We start from the raw sequence: 21,754 nt of genomic DNA on the forward strand, positions 1-21,754 counted from the left end.
CGGAGGTGGGAAAATAAATGCAATTCCAACTATTTATTTCTGTTTTTAATTACACATCTCAACTTTAAGAATCAATACTTTTAAACACACTACATATCGTAAACGAATATATACAGTTTATTTAGCAAGAGAAAGAGCTGGTTGATGTTCGGGAAATCTTTTTAGAAATGTCTTCAAATGAAAGAACAAAATTTATCCCAATCTGTGTTAATTGTATGACTGCGTGAAACCTCCCATCAGTCAAACTGTAAACATGGCCATGATAAAACTGCATCCAAGACATTCAGTCAGGAGAAGATTGTGGCAATTACTATTAGGAAGAAGTCGATACGGAAAATAGCAATTACTAGTCAGGAGCAACTAATCTCGGGGAGAAGTAAAGTCAAGCTAATAAAAAACATTATCTAATTGAGACCATTCCTTACGAAATCGCTTGACATGGCTGAAACTGAGTCAATTTTCTGGGAACAGGAACAAAAGAAATGTACAATACTCGAAAATTCTGTCAAATGACGCTGTCCTCCAACGCCACAGAACAAGGGTCAAGGAATTTACAGTTAAGTTTGAATCTTGCGACCTCGTCCACCTTCAGAAATAAAATTAAAGAATCCAAATTAACTCCTTCCCCCCCAAAAAAAATCCCTCCTTTTAATTTTCCTGTCAAAAATGAATCCTAACACAAAAAAAAACCTTTTACGAAAATGTTGATGTCTCAACTTAGGAAAAGGAATCACAATATAATCTTAGTGTTCACTTAACAGGTAAATTACTACATGAAATAATTTGGTGATGAACACGAGTCCTGGTCAATCTGGCAGATTTCTTAACACCTCACCGTCACTTAACACCTCACCAACTTCTGATGACAGGAAATCTGAATAAAATAGAGAGATTAACACAATTAATGTTTAGTTTCATTAACTATTCTAACTTAAATAAACAAGAACAAACTATTTTGGGAAAATTTCAATATGGAAGTTACTTTGAGCAACGAATCAAAAGCTGGGCTGGACATGAAGAACAAATATCGATACTGTTTGACAGCGAGAAGTGTTTAATGAAAATGAAATGACAACAAAAAATTTGAAACAATACTGAGTACCATAATGAGAAGCTAGATAATCAACTAGACAAGGAATTTCAAAATTTCAGAAAAATGGCGACCAGGCGACCGTCTCGACTCCGACCACGTGAGAAATGAAAAAATGAAGTAGCAGACGATGAATGGCAATGGCCGATAGGCAGTAAAGAATTTCTCCGCTAGATGCTATACAATCGCCTGTATCAGGCGGCAAATGCAATGCAATCAAATTCTTTACCTTCGTGTTGTAACAAAACTGAAAGTTATTTAAAAATTTCAAATACAAACAATTTGACAAATAATTTAAAGCCTACATTGCGAAATATCAACTCTGAGGACTCAACATCTGGTAAATTTATACCTGAAGGCTGAACCATCGGTATGGCGACCGTAGAACTCCAAAGACAGAAGAACTCCACCGACAATAGAACCCCACTATTTTAGATAATTTTAAATGTTTCTCGGTATGCGACAGTAGAACTCCAACGACATAAGAAATCCTTTTTTTAAATATTATTAAAAATACCCGACAATAGAACTCCAGTGCCCACAGTAGAACTCCACTACGCGACGATAGAACTCCAATAATTTTTTTAGTTATTACTTATTTTCATGTTCGACAATAGAATTAGAATCAGAAGCCTTAAAGGCTATGTTACCAGATACCACACAAATAACTAAATCAACACGCAAATAATTAAATTCAGTAACATCTAAGAATCCACGCAGGAATTATATTATCTATGAAAAAAAAAAATGTCAGGATAGAAAAGTACGCCGTAGGGGAGCCCATTTAAAGTTGAATTCTGTCTGCATAACAATTCCGTCACCAGATCCGCCTCGTATCCAACGGAACGTTTTCAATCAGTGTTCGGGCAGAATAAAAATACGAAAGTATTGCGGATAACGATAAAAATGTTGATGGTTTTGTCGTCCAAAAATAACGCAACAAAATGCCTAGCCTTGTATTTTTATAGTGCTAAATACGTATGGCAGGTAAGCTTTGGGCAGTCGAGTACGGTATTAACGTTCGGCAACTTGCAAATTTATTTATCTAATCACCCATCACCGAAATGTTTCATTAATCCGTACGGTTAAGGCTAGGCAAAATGGAACAAGATATCGGCATAGAAGAAGTTGTAAATGTGACCATATACTGGGTAATGGATGTTTGACACCAATATAAGAAAGAAATAAACAGAATACCGCAAGGGAAAATCAGGAAACGAATTGAAAAGGTGAGATTATGTCAAACAATTGAAAAAAGATTCGGAAAAAGAGTGGCCTATATTTAATCAACTGGCGGAATATTATCAGCGCCGGAGTCTGTCTGCTCTTATTATTCAAATTTGAGTATTCCTTATTTAAAAAAAAAAAATTCAACGAAGAAAAGACTACGACAGATCTTTTCAGACTTGCAAATCTGTTAGACAAGAAGTTAAAAGACAAATCACTCGCTCCCGCCCACCCAGTGAACCCGCCCATCGAAGGAACGATTCCCCACGTTTCCTCGACAATCTAGAAGATCGATGTTTTATGTCGCCAGAAAATAAAAAAAAAATTGCATTCCTTAACAACAACAAAAAACATTGTCTTGGCAGCACTCACTTATTGAGTTTCCTTTTTCCCAATAAATTTTCCATGATCTCTCCTCCCCCGCACTGCGCATTTCTTTATTGCAATTATTTTGGATTTAATTTTGATGCGACCAATTTAAATGAAGTAAAAATTTCGCTTGGTACACAAGCTATAGTGGATAAGTAAGGATTTGGCTGAAATGGCTATTTGTGATTTTACGGTTTTTCCCATTTTTCTATCCGCTTCAATTAAGTAGAGCCGTTATTCTTAGATTGATATGGACGACCGGTTAGTGATGAACATATTTCATATACTGGCGGTTGGCTGACATGAATCAAATTTTAAAATAACCGAATGTTGTTTGACATATGACTGAACGTTGTCGGTCATCTGAGAAATTCCAGAGGTTAATAGTACACTGGGTACGCGATAAAAAAGAGGCTATAACAAATGTAATCACTATAGGACAAGCATTCGGAGAAGAATCAGAGACGGTATACAAGTCGCTTTGAGATACGAATACGCCCTGAATAAAAAGAAAACAAGGGGGGAGCCTTTATCAGATGGTTTGTTTATGGTGCAATTACCCGAAATATGGTGGACAACCTTTGTAATGAAAAAGCGCTGATGTACGCAGCTGTTAGACCCAGCAGAGAGAGGCTCAAAAACTGGACATAATATCTATAGTCTCTGCTGCAAAAAGTGCAAAGGGTATATTATGATTTGCTTTCTCCGTCTATAACACACGTCTACTTTTTCTTTCTTGAACTCCCACACAGTCCGCTAAATCAATAATACAAAAGATTTTCTTTTTTCCAGACGCTCGAAATAACTTGTTCATATCCCAACTTTACTTTCCGTGGCTGTACGAATGAAAGATTTCTTCGAAACTGTTTTTTTATTCAAAACATCACTGCATTTCTGTTGTCGGCTTTGATTTCGTCAGATTCGACCTTTCCAGTTTTGGGTTGAATGTTGTCCTACCGCGGAGCAAACACAAATGGCGACATATTTTTATTATTCAGTGCACTACAACACGTAGTCTATTTCTAATTAAAAAAAGGAACATGAATAATTCAGCGAATTGTGTCTGTGACACTGTACGCATGTAAGTAACGTGGGGCTCCCAACAGCTGTGGATAAGCCAACTGGAAAATAGTTGACGTTAACCGTGTTATTTTGGGGCGTAGCACACGGCTGATGAAACGGTTATAGGTATACACACGCAAAGGCAGTTCACGTCGCCGATCGACTTTTAATAGCTTCGCAACAACGATGCATTGATGCGATGACATAATGCCGGCTAAGTGGCCAGCGCTGATAAAAACCCAAATAGGGAGCCTGGGGTGAACGAAAAAGTTTATAAGCCTACGTGTACTTGTAAGAATGAAGTGCACACGGAAAGAAAGGGGGTAGAGTCTAAACACATAAAGAGAGTGAATATTTGAGTTTCCCAAGTCACAATATCCCCTCTCAGCGACACAACGATTTTATGGCCGAAAGAATATCGTGTAGTACCGTGATTCATGAGGAGGTGCTATCAAAACCTGACTCGGCGCACCCCCATTCAAAACGTACCGACATGGAGCTGTCAGGACCACAATATTCCCACCCACTATTATACACGCCCTTTCAACTAATGAAAAGTCAGAGCAAGAAAGTCCCAGCTCGTTGGAAAAACACAAAAACTGGCGCAAGCGGAGGGGGTAATGCGCACTTTTTATGAGATTTGGCGCTTCAAAATTGCCTAGTTTGAATATAGCCCTGTATAAACTGACTAACTATGGAAGCTACGTGACTGTTGTTTGATCTCGGAGACAAAAGAGCAAGAGAGGTAAAAGGGCATCGTTAATCCAATCCACTTGTGGGGCAAATAATGGCACACGGAAAATTGCTACTGTGTTTGTCAACATTTGGATTTCATCGACTTCTTGCTGAGGAGTCGAGTGAAATCGGTGAAATGGAAAAAGACTTCCAAAAATAGCGCTAAACTAAGAGTGAGGAATTATTCAATTATAATTTTAATAAATTTGGCGCTTCAATTTTATAACAGAAAAAGCAAAATGTTCGGAAATCTTTCGTGAAAGGGATTGAATAAAAATTCATTCAACAACAAGCCTATATCGCTGACGCAATAAACATTTCACTGCATAAATCCACCAGGACTTTGAGTCAGAGCAAAAAGAAGCGAATAGCCTTCAAAGTAAATTCATCCCCTAAGTAACAGACTGCGCTGAACATTTTTGGAACCAAACAACCTAGTGTCCGGCCTTTGCGCATGACTGTGCCAGCTGTACAACTGTGTACATGTCAGGTATACACACATATTGGCCGACATGATAGCACAAAATTCGGTCGGGTTTCTATCTAGTTTCTCGCTTCGTTTCCCCGCACGCAGTTCAAAAACAGAAGCACCAGTTGTCTCAAACAAAAATTATTTTAGGGGCTGTGATCGTTCGAGGGAGATAATTCGTCAACGATTTCAGTGCGCAACATGTTCAACTCAAAGCTTGGCGCGAATTTCGGTTTGGAGCCGATGCAATTGATTTCAGTTTATTTCATTTTCGCAGTAATCAAACAAAGAGGCGAGGCTCTAGGAATGGATCAAGGTGTCTGGCGGATGACTCCCGACAGCCCGCACCAAGTGGTGGCACCCAATTCGACCGTCACAATCATTTGTAGCTATGCCTTCGAGGACGACAGCGGCGGAAATCGATCCAAGAACCTGACTTGGAAATGGGACCTGCCCGACAACCTCGCTAAATTTTCAAAAGTAATTTCAGTAGTAAGCAAATATTTGAAAAGGGAAGACGACTAATCATTTTCATTCGCTTTTGTCTATGCGCCATAGAAAAATCTGTTGTGCGTGAAAGTTAGAATGAACATTTAAGGGGGTTTTGCGCCTAGGAAATAAACTATCTATGGTGACGGTAGTTGGGAAAAAGTATGCTTCAAGTTTCTATGGAAACAACTGGGACAGTATTTTTCACAATCGTTCTTTGAACAGTGCTATGGGAAACAATTTATCTTCTCGGTGACGAAGACTTTTTATACGCCACCGTGGCATCAATAACTCATAGACGTTGTTTCGTTTTACTGGCCGTTGGGTCGAATGGGAATCTCTACGGACAACATATATATCAAAATAGTGTAGTGGGAAAAAGAGTTGGTTGCCTTATAGCCACGGGAAAGTTTCCGACAATCACCCGTAGGTTATGCGATGGATAAAATATATGCCTTTTGACAGTTTTCTTTATTTTTTAATACGCGTATTACACAACAGGGCAGTGGTTTTTTAAAAACTCGACAACGAATAGAATTAAGTGTAAAATTAAACCTCCTGTAAACTACTCACTAGCTTTCTTTGAGCTTCGTTTTGTCTGTCACTTTCTTCCGCGCAATCAGTTTGAATTAAGCGCCCATTCACCGTTACCCTTTTCAGGAAGCAGACAAACAAATGTGTCATTCCAGTCGAATTGGTTATGGTGGGTTATTTATCAAACCCAGACGGCTTGTCTGGGAATTACGTTCTCCTTTTTTTCTCCATCCTAGTTATTGCGTAGTGCATCGAATTACGATTCCAGGTCACTCAATCAACTACCTATATTGGGTATTGACGCAAATTTCTTTGAAATAATATTTACAGCTGATGACGGTCGAGCCTTCTCGCTTCATCCGGACGTTTCACCGGAACAGCACCCACATGACGTCGACAATGACACTGATAAACGTCACCCACCAAGACATGGGTTATTTCCGGTTTCACTATGGCGACCTGGAAATGAAACAATACATCTACGTGTTCGGTTGGCTCTCTTGGCATTAAGTCTGATGACGGGTGGAATATTACATCTGTTAACGTCGTAATGTTATATTGTTGCTCATTTCAGATGGCAGGAACCTGGTCATCATGAACGACAAGAGTTACTATCCAAACTACTACCTCTACTTTTTCAATCAAGGCGAATTGGGTGTACACATTCCGTGCAAACCCACTCATCCCAACGTCACCGTTTCACTCATCCACGTCGACCAACTCAACAAAGAACCCGATTCCGAGGCAATTATTTTAAGAACATAAATCTATAAAGATAATCCAGTGCTATAATGTTGGCGAAAAATCTCTTATTAATCAGGATGTGCTAGCCCATTCGAAATCCGATTGGTCGTTGGATTTGGACCTTGGGCTGACACTTAAAAAAGTGATGATCGGCACTACCGGCAATTACCGGTGTGTTGGCGCAATGAACAACATCGCTAACGAGAAACATTTCACCATCAGTGTCAAAGGTACGTGACCAATATCATTTTACCGTGCGTGATTGACTAAATAGGAAAGTAGGAATCGAGCTTACCAGAGTCGGGGAACCTGACGATCCGCCGGAAGGCAGCAACATCACCTTGATCTGTAGCACCATGTTTGCCGAAATCAAATTTCCCGCTCCGCCGGAATGGGCCTTCGAGATCAACGGCACTGGAAAAATGAAGAAAATCGATGAAATTAATCCGCCTGAAGGTTAGCCCTCAAAAGCTCTGATTTAAAAAATAATTCAATTGTCAATATTGTCTGGATCGTGAACCATTTAATCAAATCAGGCATTCGCGTAACAACGCACGATTACAGTAAACAAAGAAACACGGGTGGATTCACTTTAAATTATTTCGAAAGTCGATTGGAGCTCTTTGAAATCAATAAAAGAACTTACACGACGTTTCAATGCAAAGCCAACAAAGATAAAGACTCGGCAACTAAAACCATATCTTGGCGCATTAAAAGAGGTAATAGACTCGATTAAATCACGCACGATATATTTCGTCGTTGGTCATGGAAGAATCCGATTTCCATAGATGATACCAACAACGATCCAGTGACTAACTTGGTCCGGCTGGAAAAGAGAATAAAAAGTACAACCTTCGTCGCCTTATCCGTAACTCTGGCGCTGTTACTGCTACTGGGAATCGGTATCGGTTTCAAACTCTATTACGATTTGGTGAGCGGACAAATTTAGATTATTATAAAATCTATTTTTAATATTCTCCCATTGGGTTACGATTTCCAGAAACGACAAGTCTTTCCAGGAGCAAAGAAATTGCTGGAAGGAAGCTCGAAAAATATTAATCCTCAGCTGCCGTTGGTCGATCAAACTGAGCTGCTGTCCTACGACAAACGGTGGGAATTTCCCAGATGTCGTCTCAAACTCGGTTCGATTGAGTTAAAAAAAAATGGCTACTAGTCTTATGGCTTGGCACGTAAAAGAGCTAATATCAATTCAGGAATGCAGTTGGGAGCCGGATGCTTTGGACGTGTTGTCAAAGCCGAAGCTGTGGGCATAGCAGGCTCCGGTGAATCTGTCCAAACGGTAGCCGTCAAAATGGTACGGTCGCCAACTAACGTCGCAGCTGTAGAAGCTCTCATCAGTGAAATGAAAATTCTGATCTTTTTGGGGTCCCACCTGAACGTCGTGAATCTACTCGGAGCTTGCACCAAACAAATATCAAAAGGTAAAAATAGGAATGACTGCCTTGAAACATTTTCCAAACAAAACTTTTGACTGACAGAAAGCCTTAAATTTAAAAAATTTCTTTTTAAGGCGAACTATTCATCATTGTCGAATACTGCCGCTACGGCAGCTTGAAATCTTATTTGTCAAATCATCGAAAAACTTTCGTCAACTTGGTTGACATGTTTGGTAAAATAAAATCCGATAACGAGATCAAGGAAATACCCTACATGGCCATGAGGTAATGTGAAAGGAATCTAAAAACGTCAACAGGCACGTTTGGTTCTCATCCCGCGGTTCATTCCCGTTTTTTTTTTAAATTTTACAGTTTGAATGTCAAAGAAGTTGAAAGCCAAGGTGAAAGAGGAAACATCCAAGATCACGCAACTACCAGTGACTATTCAGATGCTGACGTTGAGCGCCAGAGTAAGTATAGCAGTAAAGAACAACGAATTGCAATCAAAACGTCACCCATTGATTTACACATTTTGTTTCTTATTTTATTTCATATTATAAAGGTCTACCATTAGCGGATCTACAAGCAACGGAACCGTATTACCAGAATCACCATTACGACGTGATGAATCGATTAATCTCTACATGCGATCTAATATCCTGGTCCTTTCAAATAGCAAGAGGAATGAACTACTTGGTTAGCAAAAATGTATGTGCCCTTTGGGGGGGTAATTCTCACAGTAATCAAAATAAGTGGGCTTAAGTGGAGGGGGGGGAGCCTCATTAGTTATCCTACTAAACTAAAAACGTCCTTATATAGGTACTCCACGGCGATTTGGCGGCACGAAACGTTTTGCTGGCCGACGACGGAATAGTCAAAGTGGCAGACTTTGGAATGGCCAAGAAAATGTATTACGAAGGCAACTACGAGCGAAAGGAGGTATATATACCTATAAATTACTTTTAAAATAATATCTGGAACGAAGCTGTCATTCTTATATAACAACAGGGATTGATGCCTGTCAAGTGGATGGCCATCGAATCACTGACAGATTGCATCTTTTCCAGTCAATCAGACGTCTGGTCGTTCGGAGTTGTACTCTGGGAACTTTTCGCCTTAGGCAGTGTTCCATATCCAGGTAAGGAGACCAGAAGCCACGTCATGTGACATTAATTGGATTACTCAACCATGTGACTATACAGGAATGGATGCCGGTCACCAACTCATCAAAGAGATTCAAAAAGGATATCGAATGGAAAAACCAGAAAACGCGCCAAATTTCTTTGGAGAATTGATGGCCAATTGTTGGAAAAGGGAGCCGAAAGAGAGGCCCACATTTGGTCAACTGGAGGATACCATCAGCGGTTACATGACAAATCTCACATTAGAATGCGATTCGGGGAACTGCTCAAATAAGTGAAAAAACAAGTTGCGGAGAGAAAGAAGAAGCGTCACCTTATTTGTGAATGGACAAAATAAGGACAGAACTGCTATAGTTTTAAATATTCCCAACACTATCGCTGGTACCTCCAAGAAAATACTCTGCAACGTCTTCAACTAAAATAAGAAAACCGCTATGAATTTCACCGATAAGGGAATCCAACAGACAGAGACGGACGAGGGGGCTGTGCATATACCGAGGGTTTCCTCACTTCCACATCGGAACAAACCGCTGAAGGGAACAATTAAAAGAGCTGTTGCCAAGCGAAAAACAAAAAAAACAACAAAATGCACGCCTGTTTTTATTCGAAACACGGTAGGAGTCTGACCAAAATGGGAATCGGTTTTTTCCCAGAATCCCGCCGGCAATCTCTCTCTCTCTCTCTGTATTGTATGCATGTATCCGACCTCCTTTTCTCTGTCAGTGTCTGTCAAGAAGCAAAGCTCAAAGAAACGTACGTTTTTCACTCCCGGCAATTTTGTTTCGTCTTGCGAGTTTTAGCGTGATAAGCCTACTGTGCTGATGTGCTTGTGATTGTGAAAAAAACGGTTGGCATTCATTCCAAAAGTGAAGTACACTTATTCTCTATTTCAATGTCGAGCTTACTGGCTTTCGGTGATTTTCAGTTGAAGACGATTCCACTTGCTCTTTTCTACTTTCTATTCGCCATTCAAACAGAATGTCAACAGCTCGAAATCATTCCCGGTGACACTGAACGAGTGGTCCAAGCCGGTTCACACTTGACACTCACCTGCACCTATCAATATGTAAATGAATACGACAAAAGGGAAAACAATATTTCTTGGATCTTGCCCAGCTACCTTACCAGGAATCCGGTAAATAAAAAACAAACAACCAAAATAGACTTTTTTCAATTTCGCTGCGCTTCAGTGAATTCTTCAAGGTTTTCTTTTTAAAATTCCCCCCATTTAGAAAAGTGGCGTTGAGAAACGCTTGCTCAAGACTTTTAACAGGAATGACACGCACCTGAGTTCGACGATGACGTTAATGAATTCCATACCTGAAGATACGGGCTACTTTGGTTGCGTCGAAATCTTGTCGTGGAACACAATTGGGAAAATCAGCCAATACGTTTACGTTCACAGTTAATTTAGTTTAGCCTGACGTAAAACCCATTGATTTGAATAAAAATTAAAATGTCATTAATAGGCGATACAACTCTCATAATCGATAAGATGGACGACAAGTACTTATTTCCCAAATTTGAGCACCGACAAGGTGAATCTCTTCTCATCCCTTGCAAGCCGACCCATCCTAATGTGACAGTTTCGCTGAGTCGTGAGAAACTCAGCACAAATGGTGAATGGGATTGGGATAATATCACGGTGACTTAGATTTCCCCACAAAAACAGGTTTCTCATATTTATATCTGACGTTGTTTTATAAATTCAATCAACAGGATTTGTTATCGCAACCGGATTCTAACTGGGCGTTCGAACCGAAACTCGGCATGACACTAACAAATCCGAAGATTAATGACTCTGGAGAATACGGATGCGTTGGTAAAATGGACAATGCCGTTATTTACGAATACTTCTCTATCTACGTCTTGGGTAGTAAATGACAACTTGTTGAAACGAGTTCAAAAGTAAATAATCAAACAAAACAAAAAAACAGGAATGGAACTGACTCGAATAGACGAGATTGACGATACGCTACAAGCCTGGCTGGATGGTAGTAACGCCACTTTTATTTGCCGTACTTCTGCTACCTCAGAGTTTCCTTCGCAACCGGAATGGGCCTATCAAATCGGCGACGACGGAGAAATGCACGTCTTAAACGAGTCTAACCCAACCGAAGGTTAGAGATTTTTAAAGAAAAGCGGAATCGATTCGCTATAATTCACCTTTTATTTTAGGTATACACATCCAGTCTACAAATTATTATAGCGGAATGGGTTACACCTTTTACGAAAGTCGACTGGATCTGTTCGATTTTGCTAGTCAAATACCATTTGATCCGTGGAATACTTCAATAATTTTCAAATGTACAGCAAATATCGATACGCAACCTGTATCGAAAACCATTTCTTTAACAATTAAAGGTATTTCCTAGCTCAACTTTGCAATGCTTGATTTGGAAGAAACGACGCTATTAATTTGCACTATTGATTTCCAGAAATAAGGTACGATCCAGTGGTTTATTACGTGCGGAGTAAAGGAGAAAACAACAGCACAACTGTTGCCTTTTCTGTGACTCTTGCAATATTATTTGCTATAGGAATCTGTATCGCTGTCAAACCTTATTTCGACAAGGTAAGCGGTGCAAATGATGGCATACTTTACCCACGCGTTTACTTAATTTTGTCCAACGAAAAGAAACGAAGCGGATTTCGAGAAAAAGTGGAAAACAACTTGGAATCGCCAATTGAGGAGCAAACTGAACTGATAACGACATCATACGGTGCTGCTGACTTTTCAAAATAAAAACTGTCTTTAAAAAAAATTACTAATGGGGTTTTACTTCCTTTTCAGATTCGCAAGATAACAGACAGATGAACGAATCATCAAGAGATGAATTCTATTCACTTAATAATACTGCACAAGGAATCAATAATGATTGATGACTTGTTTCCAGTGTCATAAAACTTATGAAAAAAAACAGGTGACCTCCTTTATCCCACAAAAATATGTTATCTGTAGGTATTAAATGCCATCAGATTACAGAAAACCCTTTCCCATTACACTGAATGATGGTGACTTAAAAATATGACAGTTTTTGAATGAAAATATATATCTACCTTTGAGAGATAGAAGACCATTTGTTTGATACATCACAATAATTTGTTGTTTTTGATGACACCACGATGACACTTAATATGCTGCAACAGCAATGACAGAAATCAGGTCTGGATCAGCTTGCACATCTAAAGAATTACAAAAAGATGTATTCTTATTCTTTGAAAAAGATTTTTTTATGAGCCTTATCCATTTCCTTGATAGGTATTATCATCTTTCAGGTATCATCTTTCAGGCAAAATAACCTGAAAGATAAACTTAACTTAGCTAAACAAAATTCTATGACATAATCCTGAACAGTAATGAGAGAAAAGAACAATAAAATGGTTATGAAATGTAAACAAACCTCGATGGGGATTTTGAACACAAACTATGTAGACACGTTAAGTCGTACACACAAAACACCATGTGCCACATTCGCAAAATTATCGTCTGCAATCCACTCGAGTTGTTGCCATTTCGCATTTCCGTAATGGCGAATGTTTTGTTTTCTTCTTTTGGTAAATAAACTGAAATGCCTTATTTTGAAAAACTTGTACTAATACATCGGAAAGTCATTTTTCTTCAGGAACATGAATTAAATAACACAAACAGTCAAACACAAAACAAGCCTACATAAAGTAAAATTTTGATTTGTGAGTGATCTAAAATGAAAATAGCAATTATTTTTCACAGTTCAAAATTGCAGTACCTTAATATGGATGAATAGAAAAACAAAAAGTATTATATTTCCTTTAAGGAGCGGCGAAGATTGCTGGGCAATATGCTTCTGGGAGGGGGAGGGGGGCAAGGTGATATGGCTGTCTATAGCTTTAATTTTCTATGGAAAATTAATCTCGTCCGAGGACATCCGCCTGTAATAGTAATCCTATAGGCTTAAATGCCATCACGATTACATTAACGTTGACGTGGGGAATTATCGCATAGAACCACACATTCGCCTTCATCTGAACTGGAAATATAAACAATATCCGGCGATTCTGTCGACGTTGCGGAGTATGGTTTGACAGCAGAAGGTGAATTGGCGCTGGTTGGGATCCTTGAAGAAGTAGAGCACAATGTTTCGTAAGTCCACGGCAATTCGCTCAAACGTTTCTCCCTGGTTTGCATTAGATTTGCCTCGGATGAGGTATGACAAACTGGAGAGGGAACTTCCGGTAATAAACACTCATCGTCGTGCAGAATCAAATAATCGTTCTCGTCTGAACTCGATATGCAAATCACTTCCGGGGTTGATGTGGCTGCAATCAGATAGCTACTTGGTGATTGCAAGTCATTGGACGCTTGGCAACTATACTCAGCAGACTGTTGGGCAGGTGACAGTAGCACCTGTTTGTCACTTCCAATTGCTCCTCCTCCATTGGGCGCCATTGCTTCTACAGGTTGTGTTCGTCCTTGCAGACTTTTCCCCAGACCTTTACCCGGTTGGAAACCCATCTATGTAGACATAGTCGAATGAGAGATTAGAAATTTTGACCATATCAACCAATCATTAAAAAATACCTTCAATAGAAGTTTGACACCGATTCCTTTCGTGTGTTTTTCCCACTCACCCAGTTTTACCAACTTGTCACTAAAATTAATTTTCATATGAAAAATAACGTAAAGATGAGACATTATGAGTTCCATGAAATACCTTTGAGAGTAAGTGTCCATTTTGTCTTGAATTATATCCGATTCATCACCTCTGACAAAATCAATTGGAACGATTTTGTGACTCGGAGATGGAATATTTGAAAAATTCTGATGACCTGTTAATTGTTTTTTAAAAGGCGATAGCAGACATTTTCTCTTTACAAATTGACTTCCAGTGTTTCTCATCATAGACGGATGACGCCAACTATAATTTGGGCTTGAGTAATTATTAATTCTATTTCTCCACAAATGTATTCTGTTCCTGAATGGAAAAGAGTAAAACCAAGTTAATTAGTTAAGTTTCCCTAAGAAGAAAAGCAATCAGCCGTAATACTTATTATATTGGATGAATGGGTGGATGACATGGAATGGCGGCAAGAAGGTTCGCCACTGTTGAGCGAATGGCGGGTGGATGGGTGTCGGTAGTAGGGGTTGACGGTGTCGTTTCCTTTGGCTGAACGGATGTTCATTCGATGGCAGCAAGAGCCTACTCTGATGACTGAACACATGTTGTTCCCCAGGTGATGGTAACAAGAAAGGTTTACGCCGGCTAAGTGATCCTATTCCATCATGCGACAGCGACATCGTAAACAATAATATACGATGCAGCGTCGTGAATACTGTTCAATGTTAAATGAAAGAAAGATAGAAGAAAGAATGAAATTAATTAACAAGCAATGGTACCAAGTATGCATCTCTAACTGCTAGAAAATATTTTTTAAATTATTACAGCAAACACATTTTCGTGTTATTAAGAAAAGGTTAGTAAATTATTTTCAAATGATTGCATAACGTATGTCAAACCTTAATCTAGAGACGTTTTCAGATTCAACGAAAATAATTTTAATCCTAATCACGAGAGGTGTCTGCTGTGTCTTCTTAGTTAAAAACAAATAAAATAAAATAGCCGAAAGTTATAAGAATGAATTATAGACTTACCTTTAAATGGTTATACTACGGTCTAGGTTAACGCACGTCTAATAAGGAGAGAAAACCAAAAGTAAATTAAAATGAAAGGAAACCATCAGCTTAGTTCGCCTTGACTAGATCAGCGATCACGATACGCCATGCCAGCGAACGCCGCCAAATAGGCGTCTGCATAATTGTCAACTTTTTCGAATAAAATAAATGACTCTCGAGTTGCGCTCGTGAGATAATTAGGCCAGATTTTCAAGGTTTGAAATAAATAGACACTCTAATCGACCAACGAAAAAAAAATACTTTGATTTTAAACTCTCTTCTTGTGTAACCTACATTTTTGCAGATAAAAACCTTTTGAGAATTAACAATGTTCATTCGCATTCACATCAAATTTTTTTACTTTTCTGGTTTTCATAATTTAAAAACTAGAAGCAAATGATTTTTTTTAAATTTCCCTTATATTATCCCATAAAAAAGTACACGTATAAGTCAGTCGACAATCGTTTTGCGCATTTTGGATGATCTCTCAACACAAATGCTCAAAGGGATGCCACAATTTCCTCTTCCAAAATAAAACCAGTGAAGTGATTGAATTTGAAATCTTTGTCTTCATGCAACACCGCTCCTGGGGACATACCATCCATCTGTAACCAGACGCGATCGCCTGAATTTAATTCCAGTGTCGACTGGACGACAAACGGACTATGCTGACCGGCGACGGTGTTAGCTTCTTGAACATTACCCACCCCCATTTTAGTTCCGTTGAAGTAAAGACGAACTCTTAAATAAACGGAAGATCGCCACTTTTTGGAGTCATCTGTAAACACATCTGAAGATGAAGCTGGAAATCCCGCATTTCCCGTGAAAGAGAAGTAATAAATTCCCTTTCGTGGTGCCGTGAATATGCCGGATGTCAAATTCATGGCATCTCCCACGTTCAATACCGAAAGTTCGAACGGAATTGGCTTGTCCTTTTGGACAAATGAAGAATTTTTCTGGACGAAGAAATGAACAGGCGCTGATTTGACGTCGACGTAACCAATCCATCTTTCTTTGCCTGCAAACAAGAGTTCGCAATAGAAAATTTGTTACTTGAACCAATAAGGTAAAACTATGTCTTACCATTTTGATTAGGATAAAAATCACAGAAAACTGTTTCTAACTTTTTCGATCCTTTTACAGAAAAGAATCCGCTTAGTTTATGTCCCATTCGCTTCAGATCTGAACACGAGGTTGGCATTTTACCAATATCGACTATTTCACTCGTTCTAGCTGTGGAATTACAAATCGTTTATTTATTTCATTTTTATAAAAGCAAATAAGCTTTTTATTTTACCGTTTAATTTAGTGGTCAAATCGGAAACGACAGCATTCGTGCTACTCAATTCTGTTCTCGCTCTGTTCAAATTTGTAGTAGTGGATTCCAAATGATTCGAAGTTGCTGGACCATTTCAAACGACTAAGTTAAAACAATTATTCATAAATTTTAAAAAAATATATGTATATACCTCTAAGTTCTTGTCTCATATTTTCTTCGGCGACTTTTAATTCGTAGCTTAACCGCCGTGAATTTGCTACATAACAACAGAAAACAAATTTAATATGAATAAATTTAATTACGCATAAAATATTAAATAAGAAATATTAGGAATATAACAATTTAATTTTACGTATGTTGGTTGTAACATACGGAAGAACTTTTCCAAAGATAATTCAATAATGCTCTTCCCATTTTCTATGAATATTTTTAAAAGGGACGTTCGACTTACCTTCGAGTTGAGTTGAAAAATTTTCGTCGATGATCTTCATTCCAGCCAATTTTTTTTCAACCGCTAATGTAATTGAAAAGGCATTAAATATATGCAAATGTTTTCTTTTTTTTCAATATATCAGATTACAGTTTAATTTTGTAGCAACATAGTTGACGGAGTTGGTTAAATCGTCCCTCGTTTTCTCCAACTTTGTTTCTTCCAACTTCTGCTTAGTCACTGTATGTAGTCACAATAAATTTGTTTTAATTTTAATAAATACAATTTAGTTTAATTATTTTTCTAATTTTCTTCCAAATTAGAAATTAGTAAAAGTTAAACCATTTAAAATTTTCTAAATTAAAAATTCCACAATAAATAGGTAATTAGGTAGGCCTTAAATATTTTAGCAGAAACATGGCATTTAAAATACGTTTATCAGTTGTAGTATAAAGAAAAAATTTCTCACTTAAGTTACTTAAGAAGAACTTTCCTTTGCTATGAATATTTGAAGCCATTTACCTTTGAGTTCAGTTGAAAAATTTTCGTCGATGATCTTCATTCCTCCCAATTCCTTTTTAGTCGCTAGATTATAATTGCAATTTGCAAAGGTTTTAAACATCTGTAACTTTTTCCTATTTTTCAATACAAAAAATAAATTACAATTTAATTTTGTTGACAAATCATCGACGGATTTGATTAAATCGTTCTTCGTTTGCTCCAGTTCCTGCTTAGTCCCTGGATGTAATCATCAGAGTACAAGTTCAATTAAATTTTTTTTTCTCCAAATTGTATAAAATTCTAAAATTCAAGTTTTACATAATACTTTAATTTAAAATGTCGTAAAACTGAATAATGAGATATATATTACAAAGAGATTTGCGCTTATTTCTCATCAACTTATCTAAAGTTATATTTAGCGCATTAAGCGCATTTTCGCGGCTATTCTAATTTACCCTTTAATTTTGCAGACAATTCATCGACGGTGGTCTTCGTTTGGGTTAATTCGTTTCTGGTTGCTTCCAAATTCGCAAAAGTCACTTTGGACACAAACGTTAAATACATGCAATACACCAGCAGGAATGTTTTTCGAGCATTAAAATTTAACTCAAAAATCTTATAATAACTATACAAATTACCTGCTAGATTTTCTTCAGTGACATTCATTTTAATTGCTAATAACTGTGAAATCGCTGCTAAATCGCTTTTGGTTTCTAAAATAAAAATAAACTACTTATTTAGTATATTTTTCTTCTGCAAGTATTCAACAAGTAAAACCTTTTTGGTCCGTTTTCAAATTCTCCACGGCGACTTGAGATGCATTCACAGATTTTTGCAAAATTTCTGAATTACCTATAATAATCAATGAAACTGAATTAACTAAAAAAAATACAACAAGATTCTCGCTTATTTCTCAATAGCTCATCGTAACATTCAGCACCCTTGAGCTATTCGTTGGCTATTTGCCAATTTACCCTTTAATTTCGCAGACAATTCCTCAACGGTGGTCTTCGTTTGGGTTAACTCGTTTCTGGTAGCTTCCAAATTCGCAAAAGTCACTTTGGATCCAAATGTATAATACACAAATAGGAATGTTTATCAGACATAAAATAATTATTAAAAGATCTAATAACGACACAAATTACCTGTTAGATTTTCTTCCGTGATATTCATTTTATTTGCTAACATCTGTGAAATTGCTGCTAAATCCTTTTTGGTTTCTAAAATTGTAAAAATAAGTAATCGTTCAGTTTAGTTTTTCTTCTGCGGGTAGTCAGCAATTAAACCTTTTTGTTCCGTTTTCAAAATCTCCATGGCGACATATGATGCATTAATTGATTCTTGAAAAATTTCTGACTTTCCCACAATAATCGATGATAATGACTCAACCGTCAGTGTTGTCTCTGATTTCATACGTTGAGTTGTCTCTAAAACATTTAAAAATTCTAATGTTGAATTTATGATGCACAATTATAAAATTATTTAAAATTACAATTTATGTAAAATTAGTATTTTAACATAATTGTAAAATTACTTGTTAGTTCCTTGATGAAATTCAATTTGGTTTCTTCCAAACGTTTTTCCAATTCTGAAAATGTTGCAATTTGTGTTTCATCTAATTTCATATGTTAATTATTTACTAATATACAGTACCTTCAAGTTTGATAGACAATTCGTCTTCTTGAGATATTTCAACCCCATCGGAGAAACAGTAATCTACAAATCCAAGTAAAATTTGAGTTTGCTTATGAATCCATAAAAAATTTTATAAACCTACTATCGTTCCATTGAGGACTGAAATAAAGTTTCAAATTTTCAAACTGCTCCGGATTACTACGAATTTTAGCCTTCACTTGATCGCAATCTTCGTATGTCAGGCAGGTTAAACTAAACCGGAGTGACTGCTCATCCTTATATGTGAGTCGCTCATTAGTCAATGAGAAATCACCAGATGATTGCGCTATGCTAGTCAACCAGACGCTGTCGAAAGGAAAAACTTTCACTTGATTCGGCTCAACTTCTTGGTTTAGGGCTTGAGTAAGGTGACGGGATACTTTGATTCCAACAACTTCATTCCATATTGAATAACTCAAACTGATTAATCCCTGATTGGCCGTTTGATTAAAGAAAAACACGGTATCTTTGTGATTCAGTTGAGCAATCGGCGAGTAGAAAAAGATGATCTTGTTGTTTAAAGTTGTTCGACTGTCGTAGATATTGATACAAGCGGAACCGTACTGCATGGAGGAAAATTTAGTCGGCAGTGGTTTATCAACAGATGTCGCGGATAAGGTGGGATCGGTTGAAGGATTAGGCAACTCGGATTCTGAAGTCTGCGGTGACATATAATCGTATCGTAAGCCTCGGATGAGATGGTTGAAGGAATAGGCAACTCAGATTCTGAAGAAGCATCCAGAAAAAGAGTAAACGCAACCACCAGTTGCCATGGCAGAAAAATCCTCATCTGTAAATGGCATTTCAAATTCAAATGTTAACATAGTTAATTATTTGTAAATTTGTTGAATATTTATTACCTCTAACATAGAATGGCAAAATACAGTTGCTTCGGAGAAATTTGGGTTAAGATGTTAGATGTGACAGTAGGAATTCATTTGAAAAAACTTTCGATTTTTGGCTTGTTATATAGGCTACTCGATGCGCACGAACTAACCAACAAGAAATAAAATAATTATAACTCCGTGTCCCTCATTGGCTCTTGACGTAAAATTGATGTTTAAAATATTCGTAGTGTCGACCCTGAGAAATTTGTTCAAAAAGTTGCGAACGACTTACTTTACTTGTTTGGATTGAATGACATTTGAGATGACGGGTCGGATGACAATCTTATTTTCTCACGATGTCGAAACATTACCATCAGGAATGACTCGCTGCATGACATCGGATGTTTATGATTAAAGTATAGTAGCGGCGTGCAGTCTCTGATTCCAAAATAGAGCGGGAATAACTTGGAGTCGTGGCGTGTCAGTTTATTCCTATAGCGAATCAACATAAACCACAAAATAATTATTGTATGCTCCACAAAATATAGTTACGTACTAACAGACTTGAATACTTGTTACTATATATCGCAGTTCAAATGAATTGTGTTAATGATGTCAGTGAGTCAAGGGTTACTTCATGAAATTTTGCATTATACAGTCATTCTACTAAATTTGTGTCCAATCCAGCTGTTTGCCTTCTAATGGCCGACACTTTTGAAGCAAATCCCGTCTAGCATTTTCCCTTATTTTCTGTCGTAGCCTACGCGTGACGCGCCACGCCTTGTTGTAAGATTTTCTTACTAAGAAATGGCTCATCTTATCGCTGCAAATAACAAAAAGGCAAAAAGGACATGTAATGATAGGGGTGATCATGACACTACGTATGTTTAAAGTTTTAATTCTAGCTTTACTTTTGATCAAATAAATTCATTAAAAAATGCCAAAAAAAGGGAAAAAAAGAAGCTGCTTTCACCTTCCGCACCTACTGAACAATTGGAACAAGACATGGAGTAAGATGTCTCTGATTTGCGATGTCTGCGATGAAAAACTGCACTTTTCTGTTAATAACCACACGGCGTGGTAGCTGCTTAAAAAAAAATACATTAGATGATGTCAAAATTTCTTTTAAAGAACAGATAGATGCCATGTTTACGCGTCTAAGTACAGAACATAAGATTTTGTTTCACGATGAAACGCGATGACATACTTGATATTATTTTGTCTAGGTCGCTGGGTTTTTCCTACCGGGTTTTTCCAACTGGGTTTTTCCCATCAACGAAGTCAGCTCTTTTTTTTTGGATTTTGGATTTTGGACTACTTTCACGGGTCAAAGGTCATGCATGGTGAATATTATTATTATAATTTTTTGTGTAGCGTGAGTGATAAACGGAATAAATTTAGTAACGTAGTGAAATGTTGACTCTGAATCGCTTAGTGGCAAAGCATTTGGTGGCAAAGGAATCTTAGTTACTGCTTACTTAAGTAAGCGAATTGAAAGTCAGTTATTAATGGTTTCTATTAGCCGATTAAGACGGATTAAGATCAATAATAGCTTTCCATTTTGTAGTCTACTCCTACTGCAATACCTTAAGGAGACCTCTTATATATCCCAACTAAATAATGTGACATTATCATCTGTACAAAAAAATCTGTCTTTTTCACGTGTTCACGTTCCTTACAATATATTTTTATTAGTAAAAGTGTAGCCTATCTTACTTCGATGCCTCCTATTGATGTAATAAATAGGATTTTTACAGAAAAATAAACGATGACTTACTGATCGAGTAAAAATAATGTTGAAGTTCGAATGTTCCAATAACAGACTCGTGAGGATGGAGTTTTGTAGATCATTTTTCACCTGCTACACCTGAAAAAAGAGCTGTAAATAGAAAACAAGATTAAAATAAGCTAATGAACGAAAAATTTTCCCTTCTTATTCAAATCAAACTGATGAACCAACTGATTGCCCACCATGTTAGCAAACTTACAAGTAGACATATATACACTTGTTAACTCTACATGAAAACAAAATTTGATAAAATATACCAGCATGTCGACTGTTATCTATGCTAAATGGTACTACACAATTTTACTTTTAAGCTAGCTGACTAGCTGTTATGACAAAAACTAAG

General features: G+C 37.4%; 4 protein-coding genes and 1 long non-coding RNA gene across 11 annotated transcripts; 2 read left to right on the forward strand and 3 right to left on the reverse strand.

Moving 5' to 3' along the window:
- Window positions 1-18: 18 nt before the first annotated feature.
- On the reverse strand, window positions 19-12,729 carry LOC124204024. Its single transcript, XR_006878717.1, has 4 exons — window positions 12,663-12,729; window positions 12,319-12,444; window positions 7,015-7,133; window positions 19-874 (listed from the first exon to the last, which is right to left on the reverse strand). It is a non-coding gene; the product is annotated as an uncharacterized LOC124204024 (long non-coding RNA).
- LOC124204008 (platelet-derived growth factor receptor alpha-like) lies at window positions 5,027-9,542 on the forward strand. The gene is made up of 15 exons (XM_046600988.1): window positions 5,027-5,432; window positions 6,306-6,465; window positions 6,550-6,719; window positions 6,796-6,949; window positions 7,002-7,175; window positions 7,256-7,438; window positions 7,508-7,650; window positions 7,720-7,861; window positions 7,934-8,161; window positions 8,251-8,401; window positions 8,489-8,586; window positions 8,679-8,824; window positions 8,936-9,055; window positions 9,125-9,254; window positions 9,319-9,542. Exons 1-15 carry the CDS (start codon window positions 5,154-5,156, stop codon window positions 9,534-9,536), a joined length of 2,496 nt encoding a protein of 831 aa, XP_046456944.1. The 5' UTR covers window positions 5,027-5,153; the 3' UTR covers window positions 9,537-9,542.
- LOC124204012 lies at window positions 10,151-12,333 on the forward strand. Of its 4 annotated transcripts, none has more exons than XM_046600996.1 (9): window positions 10,151-10,393; window positions 10,491-10,662; window positions 10,728-10,903; window positions 10,978-11,134; window positions 11,196-11,378; window positions 11,437-11,622; window positions 11,697-11,833; window positions 11,897-11,981; window positions 12,053-12,333. In XM_046600996.1, exons 1-9 carry the CDS (start codon window positions 10,151-10,153, stop codon window positions 12,139-12,141), a joined length of 1,428 nt encoding a protein of 475 aa, XP_046456952.1. In that variant the 3' UTR covers window positions 12,142-12,333. The 4 variants fall into 4 exon arrangements, with proteins under 4 accessions (XP_046456952.1, XP_046456953.1, XP_046456950.1 ...); XM_046600997.1 differs by having other exon boundaries at window positions 10,978-11,131; XM_046600994.1 differs by having other exon boundaries at window positions 11,697-11,981.
- Window positions 12,730-12,835: 106 nt separating the features above from the next.
- LOC124204015 lies at window positions 12,836-15,038 on the reverse strand. Of its 3 annotated transcripts, none has more exons than XM_046601003.1 (6): window positions 14,891-15,030; window positions 14,756-14,826; window positions 14,286-14,571; window positions 13,953-14,213; window positions 13,820-13,889; window positions 12,836-13,753 (listed from the first exon to the last, which is right to left on the reverse strand). In XM_046601003.1, exons 3-6 carry the CDS (start codon window positions 14,534-14,536, stop codon window positions 13,214-13,216), a joined length of 1,122 nt encoding a protein of 373 aa, XP_046456959.1. In that variant the 5' UTR covers window positions 14,537-14,571; window positions 14,756-14,826; window positions 14,891-15,030; the 3' UTR covers window positions 12,836-13,213. The 3 variants fall into 3 exon arrangements, with proteins under 3 accessions (XP_046456959.1, XP_046456958.1, XP_046456957.1); XM_046601002.1 differs by having other exon boundaries at window positions 14,756-14,829; XM_046601001.1 differs by lacking the exon at window positions 14,756-14,826 and having other exon boundaries at window positions 14,891-15,038.
- A 268-nt stretch (window positions 15,039-15,306) lies between these two features.
- LOC124204009 (E3 ubiquitin-protein ligase BRE1-like) lies at window positions 15,307-20,107 on the reverse strand. Of its 2 annotated transcripts, none has more exons than XM_046600990.1 (20): window positions 19,915-20,107; window positions 19,656-19,787; window positions 19,506-19,585; window positions 18,899-19,431; window positions 18,775-18,837; window positions 18,656-18,709; window positions 18,408-18,548; window positions 18,267-18,341; window positions 18,096-18,179; window positions 17,899-17,973; window positions 17,760-17,834; window positions 17,577-17,660; window positions 17,284-17,358; window positions 17,143-17,205; window positions 16,771-16,860; window positions 16,642-16,704; window positions 16,381-16,446; window positions 16,209-16,313; window positions 15,995-16,144; window positions 15,307-15,929 (listed from the first exon to the last, which is right to left on the reverse strand). In XM_046600990.1, the coding sequence occupies exons 2-20, from the start codon at window positions 19,662-19,664 to the stop codon at window positions 15,412-15,414; spliced, it is 2,403 nt and encodes an 800-aa protein (XP_046456946.1). In that variant the 5' UTR covers window positions 19,665-19,787; window positions 19,915-20,107; the 3' UTR covers window positions 15,307-15,411. The 2 variants fall into 2 exon arrangements, with proteins under 2 accessions (XP_046456946.1, XP_046456945.1); XM_046600989.1 differs by having other exon boundaries at window positions 18,899-19,420; window positions 19,495-19,585.
- Window positions 20,108-21,754: the final 1,647 nt, after the last annotated feature.

The sequence above is a fragment of the Daphnia pulex genome, chromosome 10 (genome assembly GCF_021134715.1).
Source record: "Daphnia pulex isolate KAP4 chromosome 10, ASM2113471v1".
Lineage (NCBI taxonomy): Eukaryota > Metazoa > Arthropoda > Branchiopoda > Diplostraca > Daphniidae > Daphnia > Daphnia pulex.

What these genes read in the sequence shown, in the direction of transcription:
- LOC124204008 (XM_046600988.1), top strand. Translation starts at nt 5,154, where the DNA reads ATGTTCAACTCAAAGCTTGGCGCGAATTTCGGTTTGGAGCCGATGCAA. An exon ending in CACCAAACAAATATCAAAAG is followed by an intron (nt 8,162 to 8,250) that starts GTAAAAATAGGA and finishes TTTCTTTTTAAG; the next exon opens with GCGAACTATTCATCATTGTC. An exon ending in TGCTGACGTTGAGCGCCAGA is followed by an intron (nt 8,587 to 8,678) that starts GTAAGTATAGCA and finishes CATATTATAAAG; the next exon opens with GTCTACCATTAGCGGATCTA.
- LOC124204012 (XM_046600994.1), top strand. Translation starts at nt 10,151, where the DNA reads ATGTCGAGCTTACTGGCTTTCGGTGATTTTCAGTTGAAGACGATTCCA. An exon ending in GCTACCTTACCAGGAATCCG is followed by an intron (nt 10,394 to 10,490) that starts GTAAATAAAAAA and finishes CCCCCCATTTAG; the next exon opens with AAAAGTGGCGTTGAGAAACG. An exon ending in CGAGTCTAACCCAACCGAAG is followed by an intron (nt 11,379 to 11,436) that starts GTTAGAGATTTT and finishes CTTTTATTTTAG; the next exon opens with GTATACACATCCAGTCTACA.
- LOC124204015 (XM_046601001.1), bottom strand. Translation starts at nt 14,536, where the DNA reads ATGTCGCTGTCGCATGATGGAATAGGATCACTTAGCCGGCGTAAACCT. An exon ending in CCATTCATCCAATATAATAA is followed by an intron (nt 14,214 to 14,285) that starts GTATTACGGCTG and finishes TTTTCCATTCAG; the next exon opens with GAACAGAATACATTTGTGGA. An exon ending in GTGTCAAACTTCTATTGAAG is followed by an intron (nt 13,754 to 13,819) that starts GTATTTTTTAAT and finishes ATGTCTACATAG; the next exon opens with ATGGGTTTCCAACCGGGTAA.
- LOC124204009 (XM_046600990.1), bottom strand. An exon ending in TTTCATCAAGGAACTAACAA is followed by an intron (nt 18,549 to 18,655) that starts GTAATTTTACAA and finishes TAAATGTTTTAG; the next exon opens with AGACAACTCAACGTATGAAA. An exon ending in CACTGAAGAAAATCTAGCAG is followed by an intron (nt 17,661 to 17,759) that starts GTAATTTGTATA and finishes TTGTGTCCAAAG; the next exon opens with TGACTTTTGCGAATTTGGAA.